Source organism: Verticillium alfalfae, genomic scaffold (assembly GCF_000150825.1).
Source record: "Verticillium alfalfae VaMs.102 supercont1.1 genomic scaffold, whole genome shotgun sequence".
NCBI lineage: Eukaryota > Fungi > Ascomycota > Sordariomycetes > Glomerellales > Plectosphaerellaceae > Verticillium > Verticillium alfalfae.
Window position 1 is genome coordinate 66,516 of NW_003315038.1, and position 13,261 is coordinate 79,776.

The 13,261-nt window shown below is 56.5% G+C and overlaps 7 protein-coding genes across 7 annotated transcripts in view; 2 read left to right on the forward strand and 5 right to left on the reverse strand.

Annotated features, from left to right (window-relative positions):
- Positions 1-941, forward strand: part of VDBG_00029 (cation efflux family protein) — a gene marked incomplete at both ends in the record, with an annotated part of 3,449 nt that extends 2,508 nt beyond the window's left edge. Inside the window, one exon of the mRNA XM_003008302.1 lies at positions 2-941. Within this exon, the coding sequence (XP_003008348.1) occupies positions 2-801 (800 nt within the window). The remainder of the gene's footprint in view (position 1) is intronic.
- On the reverse strand, positions 190-4,074 carry VDBG_00030 (msp1; the record flags this gene model as incomplete). The annotated part of the gene is made up of 4 exons (XM_003008303.1): positions 190-1,609; positions 1,669-3,399; positions 3,489-3,701; positions 3,777-4,074. 4 exons carry the CDS (start codon positions 4,072-4,074, stop codon positions 1,170-1,172), a joined length of 2,682 nt encoding a protein of 893 aa, XP_003008349.1.
- Positions 4,075-4,790: 716 nt separating this feature from the next.
- Positions 4,791-6,600, forward strand: VDBG_00031 (Dug3p; the record flags this gene model as incomplete). The annotated part of the gene is made up of 4 exons (XM_003008304.1): positions 4,791-4,964; positions 5,030-5,125; positions 5,186-5,930; positions 5,984-6,600. 4 exons carry the CDS (start codon positions 4,950-4,952, stop codon positions 6,526-6,528), a joined length of 1,401 nt encoding a protein of 466 aa, XP_003008350.1.
- An 847-nt stretch (positions 6,601-7,447) lies between these two features.
- On the reverse strand, positions 7,448-8,149 carry VDBG_00032 (predicted protein; the record flags this gene model as incomplete). Its single annotated transcript, XM_003008305.1, has 1 exon — positions 7,448-8,149. The coding sequence occupies one exon, from the start codon at positions 8,147-8,149 to the stop codon at positions 7,448-7,450; it is 702 nt and encodes a 233-aa protein (XP_003008351.1).
- A 1,427-nt stretch (positions 8,150-9,576) lies between these two features.
- Positions 9,577-10,533, reverse strand: VDBG_00033 (cystinosin; the record flags this gene model as incomplete). Its single annotated transcript, XM_003008306.1, has 2 exons — positions 9,577-10,253; positions 10,377-10,533. 2 exons carry the CDS (start codon positions 10,531-10,533, stop codon positions 9,577-9,579), a joined length of 834 nt encoding a protein of 277 aa, XP_003008352.1.
- Positions 10,534-10,960: 427 nt separating this feature from the next.
- VDBG_00034 (conserved hypothetical protein) lies at positions 10,961-11,896 on the reverse strand (the record flags this gene model as incomplete). Its single annotated transcript, XM_003008307.1, has 2 exons — positions 10,961-11,479; positions 11,819-11,896. 2 exons carry the CDS (start codon positions 11,894-11,896, stop codon positions 10,961-10,963), a joined length of 597 nt encoding a protein of 198 aa, XP_003008353.1.
- A 644-nt stretch (positions 11,897-12,540) lies between these two features.
- The window catches only part of VDBG_00035 (calcium-binding mitochondrial carrier protein Aralar1), a gene marked incomplete at both ends in the record, with an annotated part of 2,329 nt that continues 1,608 nt past the window's right edge, over positions 12,541-13,261 (reverse strand). Inside the window, one exon of the mRNA XM_003008308.1 lies at positions 12,541-13,230. Coding sequence (XP_003008354.1) covers positions 12,541-13,230 — 690 coding nt within the window. The remainder of the gene's footprint in view (positions 13,231-13,261) is intronic.

Here is a 13,261-nt window from a genome sequence, read left to right on the forward strand (position 1 = left end):
GTCGATGTGTTGGGCAACTTTGAGGTCTGGCGCCGAAGCAGCATTCGTCATCCCTTTGGGCTCGAGCGCGCAGAGGTTATCGCGGGCTTCGCCATGTCCATTTTCCTTCTTTTTGGAGGTTTCGATCTGGTGTCCCATGGCCTGAAGCACTGGCTCGAGAGCAAAGGCGGCCATGAACCGCATCACGACCACAGTCACGACTACGTCCCTACGGGCGAGGTTGAGTGGGTTGCTTGTGCAGCAATCATTAGTACGCTGGTCTCGACTTATTGGGTCAAAAACCACGCACGAATCGCCAGGATTATGCGCGCCTCATGGCTGTCTGTGATCTCCCACCATTTTAGCAACGTCTTCCACGTCTTGACCATTTTCTTCTCGACCTTGGTACTCCTCTTGCCGCTGCTACCAGGAGATCCCATCTTCTGGGATCGGACGCTGTGCGCTGCCATCGCATGCGCCATGTTCGTCTTCGGTGCTCAGCTTGGTACAGCTCAAGCCTCTATGCTGCTCATGGCCTATCGCGGCACCAAGAGCACGGACGGTGTTTCTTCCGTCATGAAGGAGATTGAGGCGGAGCCGAACATCACACGAGTCGACGAGGCACAATTTTGGCAAGTACACTACGGACTGTGCATGGCCAATCTAAAGATTTCCGTTCCGAGGGGATGCGATGAAGGAACCATCAGTAAGCTGCGAAGTCGTATTTCGTCGCTCATCCAGAACCGTCTCGGTGAGGGTTATGGGCGGGGCTCCAGTTTGCGATGGGAGGTAACCGTCCAGACCAGCATCGACCCGAATTAAATCTTGGTGGTGTTGGATCGCAGAACAAGATGGTGCCTGGTGGTACGCACACATTCCCACGCACCGAGTTGGACGGGCTCGAACGCTCAGTGTCATGACAAGAATAAATAAGAATCGAGCAGGGTATCCATATGCCTTAGTAAACATTGATCGTTCGCGAAATCGCAGGAAAACCTGCCAAGGCTACGCAGAAAACCGACCAATCTTGTAACCCCTTTGTAGGAAACAAACCCGCGCTGTTTTGGGCTAAGGGGGTGACGGACTTTCAATCACCACCCACCACCACGACGTCCAAAGACTCCATGAACACCCTTAAACGCCTGTAGCGTATGTGCTGCCGCATTCCGTAACGGCATGACGAGATCTTCTTAGAAGAGACCCCATCGCCCCCTTTCCTTCTCCTTCTCCTCCCTTTTCCCTCCCAGCTTCCTCTCTCGCTCACGGCCTTCCATCTGTCTCAAACTCTCCATCTTATCGAGGACGAGCTCGAGCAATTCCTTGCGCTGAATCACTTCCAGGTGATGTTTGATCTTGGGATCTTCACGAGCGAATTGCTCGATCTGCTCGTCACTCAAGTGTCTTCCGAGTCGGAGGTCTAGCTCTCGAGGGAAGTTGTAGTAAAACTCGGACAGAAGCTCGACGTTAAGGAAGAGGACTGCCGTCGACGCGAGCTTTGTCGCTACAGCATCAAGGAATACTTCCGGGCAGTAGTACTTGTTTTTCAAGTCGGCGCACTGTTTCGACTTGACTGCCATGAGGCGCATCTTGATGATGTCTGCGCGATCCCGCAAGAAGGCAGCCTCCCGCCCTGTTGGATCTTCGTCAGCCATCATACGTTATTTGTTGATAGGAGCAAGTCAGACGTACCTTTAGCGAGTAGAGCTGCACTGAAGCCTCCTGCACCGCTACGCCCATCTCCTTCCACGACAATGTCTCCTTTCCGCGCCTTGTCCACGAAAGCCATGACCTCTTTGAGTTTCCTCCTACCGCCCACAGTATTCTCAATTCCCTTGAGGGCTGTTTCGCAATCCTCAAGTTCAGTCTTCAGCACGATGCCTGCATGCTCTCTCCCTTTGCTCCATTCTCGCTCCTCAATGTCGATATCGAACTTGAAAGGTTTGATGCTGTTCTCCACCTGGTCACTCGTGCTGTAGAAGCGCTCATTCAGAATAGTTGCTGCGGCCTCGGAGATGGCTTGTCGCGCAAATGGGTGGCTGGCAAAAGACGACTTGCCAATAAGGCGATCTATCTGAGATTGAAGAGATGACGCCACAACAGTCGTGCCTAGACGGCCAACGCCCAGCTTGGTGAGCGCAGAGGTGGATGCATCAAGTTGACGGCGCCAGTATAGAGAGTTGGCATCTGCCTTGGGAAGGTCGGCCAGACTGTCAGGCTCCAGGCGTGCGGGAGAAAGATCTGTAATAGGCTTGTTCCAGTACCGAGCGGCCAGCAGGTCAAGAACCTTTTGGTCCAATTCGCGTTTGAGGACTTCGTGCATTTGTGTTCTGCCGAAACTTTCCGAAAACTGCTTGAAGGAATGCTTGAAAGCGTCGAGGCTCTCGGCCAAGTATGATTCGGCTGACAGAGGCCTGTCGTTGTACTGGACCTTAAATTCATAGGTGGCTTCTTCCAGCTCCTGCCGGATGGCATCGCTCGTGGTCTGCAGGCTGGCAGACATGGTCTGCTCCAGAACAGTCATGAGTTTCTTCCTCAGCGTCACAGTACCCACGCTAAGACCACCGTCTTCCCCGAACTCTAGAGGATGAGAAGAGAAGAAGGCATTCTCGTTTTTGGAGATAGCTGATTGAAGGTTACTTGGACCCGCACGAAACAGGCCGGTGGCTTGAGGAGCTTTCGACACGACGCCGACATAGCCTAGGCGAAGGGGGTATTGCTTGTCTGTTAGTATCGCGGCGCCGCGGGAGGCTTCGACAAGATCCATCTTGGTGATGACACCAATGGTGCGCTCACCCCTTGGGTCTACCCGGCGACTGGCGCGAAGCGCGGTGGAGTTGGCCAGATCGACATCAGCAGCAGAGATGGCGAGGATGACATTCGGGGCTTGAATGTACTTGTCGCATAGTTCTGATATCCTCTGCTTCAGCTCCAAAGGTTGATCATGGCCAACCACCTGGATGTAGCCAGGCAAGTCTATTAAGGAGAGATCTGGCACATGGGGGGAGTAGACCGTGAGGTGGATAGGGTCGTCGGAAACGCACTGTGAGTCGGGGACAGCTAGATTGAGCTCTGTCAATGTCCTTTGAATGGACGAAAAGTCCGTGATGCGTCGAAGACCAAGATCGGGAAACTCGCCATACTCGGCAGCGGAATCCGGAGTGTTGACAAGGGTGAGTTCTATTGGCCGCCGAGTGACCATATTAGAGCCTTTTGGTAGGAATTCGTGTCCAACGAGGGCTTCGAGGACTGAGCTCTTGCCAGAGGACTGTGATCCGATGACGACAATGGAGGGCAGGGTCAGCGTGCTTGACTGCCCGACCTTTTGTAGCATGTTTCGGATCTCAATCATCTTCTTCGTCAGGAGCATCATCTGGTCATCCTTGGCGGCTCGCCAGGGTCTCGCGGGTCTTCTTCTTCGGTCTTGTCGTAGCCATAAGCAGCTGCGGAGGCTCCGACAGCAACGGCAGCTCCGGCTCTGCTCTTGTGTGGCGGCTCTCCTCCCGGTCCACCAGAACTGCCGCCATCTTGTCCCGTGCCTATATCTTCGTGGATTCGGAGTACTTTTTGTAGCCACTGCGGAGTCTCAAATTGATCTACCGTGTTCTCCCAGCCGCGCTTGGTTTGGTCGACGATGTCTTTTGCGCTTCCAAATAAACTGGTTGCTGTCTCAGATACACCATCGGCAGTCCTGGTTGCCAAGTCCCACGCATTGTTGCTTAGTTCTGCCAGATAACATTAGCGAAGGAAACAACCAAGTGACGGCTGCAATGACGAGCGAATGCAGGGTATATACATACGCGTAGCCTGATATTGGACCCATGCAAATGTGCCGATGGCGAGGCCACCAAACATGGCAGGGATGCGGGCAAACTTGACAACGAGCTTGGGGAGGAAGCGGGCGAAGGAGGCATTGCGAACAATGACGGCATTGTGAAAAGCGTTGCCTGAGAACCACATGCGCCGGCGTGTCGCTCGGACCGCGGCATCGGCGCGAAGCAACCCACCCGCTGGGAGACGATGATATTGTCGAACCGTCTGTATGGCGGCGCGTCGCGTCAAAGGCGACAGCCCTGTGGCAAGGAGCCGTCCGCTCATGCTGCCGGTAGAGCGTTGCACGTCGTGTGTGTTTGTGGCATGCAGGAGGCTAAGGATCCAGGGGGGTGAAAAAAGCGGCCAAAGTGGTGGATGTTGACAATGTTGTCTATGGCGTCGTTGCTGGTGGCGGCAGAGGGGGAAATGTCGTCGGTTCTCGGATCATGCAAATGAGACAGGCCCTGCACGTACGAGGCTCGTCATTGCTGTACTCCAGGATCGCGGCGGTGGACCTGGCATCAGGCACGTCCCACTTGCCATAAGGTACCGAAGGCACTTAACCCACCATAATAGTGGGTTGGCTGCCTTGTTGCTGGTGTGGCGCCACTCCGTTCGACCTCGGACTATTGGACAGGCAGCTGCACAGCTTGGGCAACTTCTGACGCAGTACCAGGCATGCAAGGCGGCCCGCTTGTTGCACTAACTACTCCATATCGCCGCCGCCCTTCAACGTTGTGATAGGCATGGCCATTGAAAGCGTAGCACGCATTGACTCATCCTGTTCAACCTCTCCAAGCATCAAACCCAGTTCCCTAAGGCACCTTGCGCATGGTCCTGTGTGTGTCTTGTCTCGATACTTTTCCCACCAGGACCGGGGGCACTCTAGACCGCCGACCCTGCCCGTTGATCTTTGTTGCCACTGTGCCACGCTCCGTTCCTATGCCACTTGATTGCGCCATTCGCACAGGATTGACGACGAGTGTTGGCATATTACACACGACAAACTCCCTTCATAGCACAACACGAATCCTGAAGGTCCTTCCCATCTCACACGTTGCTTAACTTAGACCTACGACTTGCGGAGCAGTGTGCTCAAACTGTCATCCCAGCTCGACGGTGCCTCAAATTAGCACAACAACACCTTTCCCTTCCCCGCGATGTGCCGGTTCTTGGTAAGAAGCAGAGTTCTGTCCGGCGACCGCTCAACGAGAGACTCTGGCTGACAGGGCCCAATCAGATGTATCGCGGCAGCGACGAGATCCTCCTCTCAAAGTTGATCCTCGATCCAACCCACTCGATCCTGAAACAGTCATTCGACTCCCGTCTACGACTAGTAGGGCTACCTTTCACCTCCTGAATATGCTCCCAGTTTCTGACCGCGCGATCGTAACAGGATACTCGACGCGGACAGAACAATGCCGATGGCTTTGGCATTGGGTGGTACACCGATCCCAAGCTCGGCCAGGCCCCGTGTCTCTTCACTTCGACGATACCTGCCTGGAACTGCACCAACCTTCAACGGATTGCCTCAAAGACAGCTTCACGCCTGGTCTTTGCCCACGTACGCGCTACCACCGAGGGTTCGCTCAGCGAGGACAACTGCCACCCGTTCTGCCATGGCAGCCTGATGTGGATGCACAACGGTGGCCTCGGCGGCTGGAAGCATATCAAGAGAAGGCTCGCAGAAAGACTAGCAGATAAATGGTACTTGGGTGTTTGCGGAGGGACCGACAGCGAATGGGCGTTTGCACTGTTCCTTGACACCCTGCAGAGGATGGGTCACGACCCGAGCTCGCAACCGCATGGCGGTTTTGGGCCGACCGTCTTGAGAAAAGCCATGCTGAAGACGATTGCGCTGATCAACGAGCTGATCGACCAAATCCCGGACAGTGTCATTCAGGCTGAGAACGTCGACACCCGGAGCCTCCTTAACTTCGCCGTCAGCGATGGTCACAGCATCATATGCACTCGGTACATCAGCAGCGCCACGGACGAAGCTGCCAGCTTGTACTATTCCTCTGGGACAGAGTGGGAGAAACGCACAAGCTCCCCAGATGACAGGAACTACCAGATGGAACGTCGAGACAAAGGCGCTGACATTGTCTTGGTTGCCAGCGAGCCCTTGACCTTCGAAAGGGGTATTTGACCCTCCCCTTTCTGTTGGCTCTGCTTACTGACACGGCACTACCAGAGAACTGGGTGAATGTGCCGACCAATTCGGTGCTCACCATACACAACCAGACTGTGATGGTGCACCCCATTGTCGACGAATATTTCGACCGGAGTCCCTACCACGTCCGTTCCAGCGCGTTCGTCCAAGCTAAGGGTCTGACCGCCAATGAAAAAGCCTCGGCACACCTGAGCCCTTCTGTTTCTGCCCTGGCCCCGAACCCCGAAGCACAGAGGAAGGCGATGCTAGGCCCCGCGGTTCCTCTGGGCGTTACTCGGAAGAGCGACTCCGTCAGTGCCTCAGGCAAGACCAGGCCTGCGAGTGGCCTTCACGAAGCATCTACACCGAGCGACGCGCGGTCCATCCTGACGTTGTCCAGCAGCCAAAGTAACACATCACGGCCACAAGTGCAGGGCAATATCAAGGTGAAACGCAAGACATTGGACGTCTCTGAGCAAGCGCCGACAGAAGTGGACAGTGACTCCGATACAGCAGAACAGCCGGGTCAGGGAATCGGGCATCCTAATAAGCTGTCAAGGTTCTTTCCAGAACTGACGATGAACTAGTACGTTGGTCTTCGGTGCTTGGGTCTTGGGGGCTTGAAAATGCCAAGTGTCTAGCGGGCGGATTTGCTTGCTACAGAGATGACTTAATCCTGAAGTGAACTGTGATGGTTCGCCTTGATACCTACTTCAACGTGGTGATACATATATGTTATCACCTATTTGGTGTGAGTCGCGATTTGATCCTTGGCGAAACGATGTCGTGGGCTGCCGTTCATCCGAATGCCCTCTGCTGGGGTCCTTGCCACCGCGCCCATGGAACACTGTTACTCTTCCTTACTCCGTGGTTGACCAGCCTCGAAGGTCTGTGGAAGTGGGCGGTTGAAGCTGTTGAAAGACTCCAGCCTGCATCCTTAAGGTGTGAGACAGGTGGGCGAACCTGATTCCAAGGCATGGATTTGACGGCATTGCGCAATGACTGAGCTTCACACTATGTCTGCCTTGCTCTCAGAGATGATTATCTCCTGGCCAACGTCTCGGCGGCCAGCCTCGCTACGTGGGAAAAATAGGTCTTGCTGAAATCTAAGTCGTCTGTAACGGTGTTTGACCCGCTCACGATGGGCTACCTGAGTCACTATAACAAGGTGCGTAATGGTTGTGCTCGCAACGCAAGCTGAGTGTGACTATCGGCGGTCCCAATCTGCTGCTGCAGCATGATGCTCACAATGGTATACTGTTCTCGCGTTCTCTCGCTGTGCAGCCGACATCCCATTGTTCGATTCTCGGATCTCTATAAGACGGATCCTCCCGCGTGCGTCATCGTCTGCCAAGCCCGCGTGATGAAAAGTGCGACTTGTGCTGAGTGGAATTCTAGCCAGCATTGATAGTTGAGGGCATAAGAACTGCACCCCCATTGGCAGTCCTGCGCGAGACGTCGACGGGCCACACCACCACGGCTGATTTGTTGATGAAGCCCTCCCCATCAGGCGCCCGCTGCCGCCTGGTGTGCCTCAAATGGAGCTTGAGCCTCTGACACGATGCCTGGATCAGCGTGGTAGAAATTGGCCGGATGCTGCTTCAGAGCGAGCTGCTCCTTCACGGTGGGCTGGTCGTCCAGCGTGCCGGCGCAAGACTCGTCGACCAGAGTCGCACTACTGGCTCTGCTGCGCGTGGTCACGCTGTCCTCGCCGCCAATGTCGCTGACGATGGTCACGTCCCAGAACTTGACGTCGAGAAGGTAGTCCTTCCGCTTGTGCAGGCGTGGCAGGTCGTCCTCGGGTCCGTACTTGAGCGCCCACATGATTCTTCCGTATTCCTCGGCGAACTCGGCCACCCACTGTATCTCCTCGACCTGTTCGGTCCGCGACTTCTCCACGCGCCGGTCCACCCAGTCCTCCCTGGATCGGTAGCTGTCCAGGAACAGGTTCTTCTGTTGGTCGGGCAGGTCGAGGTCCTGGAGGATGGCCCGCTCGTCGTCCTCGGCCCTCTCTGCGCGCCGGCGCTCGTTCGTGTCCCAGTGCCGCATGTGACACTCCTCGCAACGCCACTTGTAGTGTATCTGGGCCATGACCTCCTGCTCGGAGGACGCGCAGATGACGGAACTGCAGTCGCTGGTGCAGTGTATCTTCCACAGCTGCTTGTGGTCGCAGCCTCCGTAGGAGAGAAATGTCAGGCAACACGGCATCCTGATCCAGACAGTCGCAAAAGAAGCGCGTGATGGACCTTGGCGAACGGCAGAGCACCGGAGCAGGTCTTTGAGAGCCTCGCAGGGGGTGCAGGGGCGGGTGAGAGGGTGGTGCGTCCTAGGCGGGAGCGACCTCTAACATGGAATATACCAAGGGCCGTATTAGATAGAAGGAAAGAGCGATGCTATACCTGACATCGGCCAAACCCATCCTAATGCGATGGGCCGAAGATTGGCACACCATAGAATGTCACTTCACTGCTTTTGTGAAGCGCTCGTGGTGTGGAAGTTTTAGGATGTCAAGTGCCAGCATTGGGTATTTGTTTGTGAAAGGCGGAGGGACACTTCACGCTGGCGAGGGAGGTGCAGGCATGACTGCGCTAGGGTGAGTTTTCAATGCTGCATATATATACTTTACATACCTTGCGTGAACGCAGGTGAGCTACCTATCGTGGGGAGCATGCTGTGGCGGTGGCTGCGTGCTATGGCGCCATGTAACGATGTCAACCTCCTCCCTGGCTTCGAGAGACCATCGTCGTTTTTCGTACATGGGCACCAGGTATTCCCAGTCGGGACTGGTAGAAGAACAACACGACAATTAGTTGCCATCTTCCGAAGAAGAAGCCCTCTGGAGAACGACGCCACGGGCGTGAGGACGGATAGACAACAGCTTTTCATTTGTTGGCACTATTTGACTTCATCGACGCAGAATGATGTGGCACCCCAGCCCACGCCAACCGCATCACATTCGGCTGTGGCCATTGCCACAGGCACAAGAGCACAAGCCCAACACATGGATTCAGTCGGATGAAGGCTATGTCCTGGAAATACAGGCGGGGCGTGCAGAAGGGCCGATGATTCGAACCTTGATACTTCCGCCGGGTTCAGCACTCAGCAGTTCAGACGGCGACGTTACTTGTAACATCTGGCGCACAGCCAGCCGCATGTGTGCCCGCCCCAGTCGAGGGCAAGTGTGATGTCCGCCACATGCTGACATTCATCGTCAGGAGGAAGATGATTGCTCACAAACATAAGTCTCATGTCACCATCATGCCACTTTCTACGGCCGCCGATCAAGGAACTTGGTCTTCAGGCTATCGCTCGAGGCCAAGAAAGACAACGCTGCGTCCAGCGCTGTTTACCGACCGCCACGTCGTCAACGACCTTGAATGAACGACACAGGGTTGGATCAATGGGGCAACAAGTACACGGATAAAAGCGCTCGTCAATCCTAAGGACAGTACCTCTGAAGGCGAGTTTTCGCGATGCGGAGAGCGGGCGAGCAGCGCAGTGGTATATGACTTGAGCTGGCTGAATGTCCATGCAATGGTGATGTATGTAGATGGGAGAAGATCGGAGTAGCACTACGGTCCGCCGTCCCCAACTGATATGCCAAATTCTCACGCCCTGAAGCACGGGTATTCACGCTAGTCCAGCCTTTGGTGTTCCTCGTCGCCCTGCAGCAGGGCAGATCTTTCTGCCGACTTGCTGGCTGGCACACGATAGAGCACATAATGCTGTGTCATGAAAATCAGGTCGTAGATCATGGATACGTTGCCGAGGGCAAACTTGACGGGGTTGCCAGTGATGCCAGACCAGTCGCGCTGCAGGTACGAATCGATGCCCTGCTGAGAGCAGGACAGGAGGCCGCCGACAAAGTCCAGGAGGATCTGCAGGATGGACCAGCCCTTGGTCGACTTGTTCCGGTAGTTGGTGACGACCTGGGGCGTGTATTTGATGAGAGTAACGACAAGCTTGACGTAGGACACGGCATAGACAACGTCGAGCGCACACCAGGCGTATTGCGGGTCGCCGGGCTGGGCAGAGGCGACGATGAGCGAGACGGACGCGACGCCGACAATGCAGCCAAAGGCGATGCCGAGGATGAAGCGGCTGGGGCGGTTGCCTGGGCTGGGGGTAAAGCCCCAAACCTTGGGCCAGTACTGGCTCGTCGTGACGACGGAGAGGATGAAGCCGTGCGCCGCAAAGGTTATGTCGTTGAAGGCGACGGTCGGGTGTAGGCCATGGTTTCGTGCCGCGTACTGCTGACGGACGACGGGCGAATAGAAGAGCGCTGCGTTGGAAACAAAGTAGGCGAGGAAACCTGTCGTTGCAGAAGGGGTCCGTCAGCCAAGGTTCGTCACGGCGCGTGCCCCGAGGCCGCGCGAACTGTCCTTACGAGCAAGACAACAACACAAGACAGGCGTGAGGTGAGGTGCGTGCATACCCAGGCAGTTGATGAGCGGAAAATCAACCGTAGTTCCAGCAGTCGTTTTCCTACGATAGTTCAGGATGGACTGCGGATAGAACGATGCCGACCAGCAGAGGAAGTAGACCCAGCCGAACAGCTGGGAGACGACGACGAGGAAGCCGTCTCCAACCATGGCTGCGGCGTTCGACCAAAATGCGACGTGATGCAGGGACCGGCGCCAAGGAGGGGTCGGGGTCGAGTACAGGCAGTGTGTAAGGGTAGCTGATCTGGAGCTGGAGCCGAGTTGTGCTTCTGCGAGCGCCGATCAGACCAGGGAGCCGATTGGTAGTGCGTGTTGCTTTGACGTGTTTGGAGGCTGGAGACGAGTACTTAACGGGGCCAGTATGGAGGTCGAGGCCGCCCCGCTTTCTCCATACTGGTGGTACCTACAACCGACCTACTACTCAGGTGGTAGGTACCTAAGGTCCCTACCAGGCGCCTAGGTCCCTAGGTAGGTCCCTAGGTAGGTCCCTAGGTAGGTCCCTAGGTAGGTAGGTAAGGACCCTCTCCAAGGAGACGCATGATACCGCCCGTCACGATGGTATCCCATGGCCCAAGGCTCACCACGCCAAGCACCCGCGTGTGTCATGGCTCTCCATGACGCGACGAAGCCACTGAACATAGTCCTCAAACCCCGTCGTGCTGCCGTAGATCCTCACGCGCCCGACGCCCCGGACGCCCTCGAACAGCGTGAGCACGCCGTGATCCGCGCCGAGGAAGGCAGCCTGCCAAACCTCGAGCGTCAGCTCGTCGACGTCCGCAAACGCCCGCGCCAGAGCCTCCCTGTCGTAGGCCGCGTCGCAGTCGAGCCGCACGCGCATGTGATAACGCCGTATGCGCGCCGCCGCCGCCGCCTCCCTGACCGGCGGATACCCCACGCGGAGCCGGGGGAACGACGTGAGCATCGTCTGGTGGGCGAGAAAGGTGTTTTCCCCATACAGAATGCCGACCGCCTCGGCGTGCGTCTGACGGCAGGCCGCCAGGATGGCCGTGTGCAGCGGCCGCGACGAGTGCGCGCCGAGGAGGTTGCGCGTCAGAGGCGGGTGCACGAGGAGGTACCTGTAGATTTCCAATCGCATCTCGAGGGGGAGCTGGTGGAGAAACGGGCACAGCGACTCTGCTGTGCGACACGACATGCTGCTGTGAGATGTACGCCCGGCTCGGTGGTTGCTGTATCTTGGCGCACAGGAGAGATACGACACGAGCACTCGAGTCGTCTTCGCGCTCTGTTGTTTTTAGGTTTGGTCTTTCCATCCCAGCCAGGCCGGCTTATCACAATCGTTCCATCGTCTGAAATGTCGTCGATTAGTAGCACGCAAGACCCCCGCGCGCCATGGGCGCAAGTCAGACACGGAGTGGGGTCATGAGCCGATCTAAGCCTGATCCGTACCGGGGGCTGGCAACAACCTCTGACGAACCAGCTTCGCCAGCTTCTGAGTTCTGTCGGCTCCATTGCCGCCAGCGGATGCGACCACGGGGGGGGGGGGGAAAGCCATGTTGCGCTGAACTGGCAAGAGCAATAATGATAATTGGAGGTCATAGAGTCGTAAGAATCATCTCTTTAGCCAATTGCCCAATTGCAACAACACCGGCTAGGCTATCTAATATGGCTCTTCAGGGACAGCATGCACCCAGGACAAGCGTCCCGATCCCAAGGAGCAGCCCCCTCATGTGAAGTCTATCACTTCTTTTGCCGGCATGGCCCGCCTGCCCACGTCGTAGCGCGTTGTTCTATAGGTAGAAAAAGCAGTCTTGCGAAGGAACGGCTGGCCGCGGCGCAGACTCAAGTCTACCCCTCCCGTCAAGTGGAACAACGGCGACATGAAAGAAACAAACATGTAAGAAAACCCACGAGAATTCGCATATGCTGCCGTAACGCCTGTAAAGAAACCAAAAAAAAGAACGACGGCGACCCTTTGGGAGGGGGTGGCAGTAGCCGAGAAATCCCCGAGCACTGCCCGTCGAGTCCCCGTCAACCCATCTCTAACCGCCCAGTCCACCGTCTCCTCGACAGACAACCTGTTCAACTACATGCCATGAATGCTGCACCGCGCGATACTACGTCATGCAAATACGACCGGAAAAGAAGGCACTGCGGAGCTTCATGGGGGGTGGGGGGGGGGGCAATCCGTGATGCCGCTCATGACTTGCCAGCTCCGGACTGCATGACCGCCGGCAGCGTCTTCCATGTCTGCGCGCTCGGCATCTTGATCTTGCCAAAGTCCTCGTCAATGTCGAGGATAATCTTGAGCGCGTTGCGACTGCGCGAGTAGGGGCTCGTATCGAGCTTCTCCTTCAACGTCGACACGGCATCTGCGACGCCCGTCGTGATCTTGAGCGATTCCGTTTTGCCAGGGTACGGCAGCGAGGTCTGCAGGACTTCGTACGCGGCCAGCGTGAAGCCGAACTGGGGCGAAGAGCGGAAGATACGCGCCGGGCCACCCTTGAAAAAGGCCCTGAAGCCCTCCTCCTTCCAGATGGTCGAGGCAGCGTGTCGCAGACCGGTGTAGCTGGCCTCGCCCTTGCGCGCCTCGACCTGGAGACGTGTCTTGATGACGTCGCACGGCGTCGTCAGGTACGCAGCGGGCATACCGGCGATGGCGCCCGCCGTCAGCAGCTGCAATACACCAAGCTTCTTGGTGGGCGACTCTCCGAACATGTCCTTCTTCAGGTGGCTGTACGTCGGGAAGTAAATGGCCGAGAAGGGCACGTCACGTAACAGACAGGCCGAGGCGCCCTTGTATAGACCCACGAGACCGAGGTTGCGCACGATCCACATGGCGGACCTCTTCGGTGTGCCCTCCATCGTCTTGGCGACCTCACCCTGGATCTGAAGCCGAATCTTGACAATCTCGAGGGGG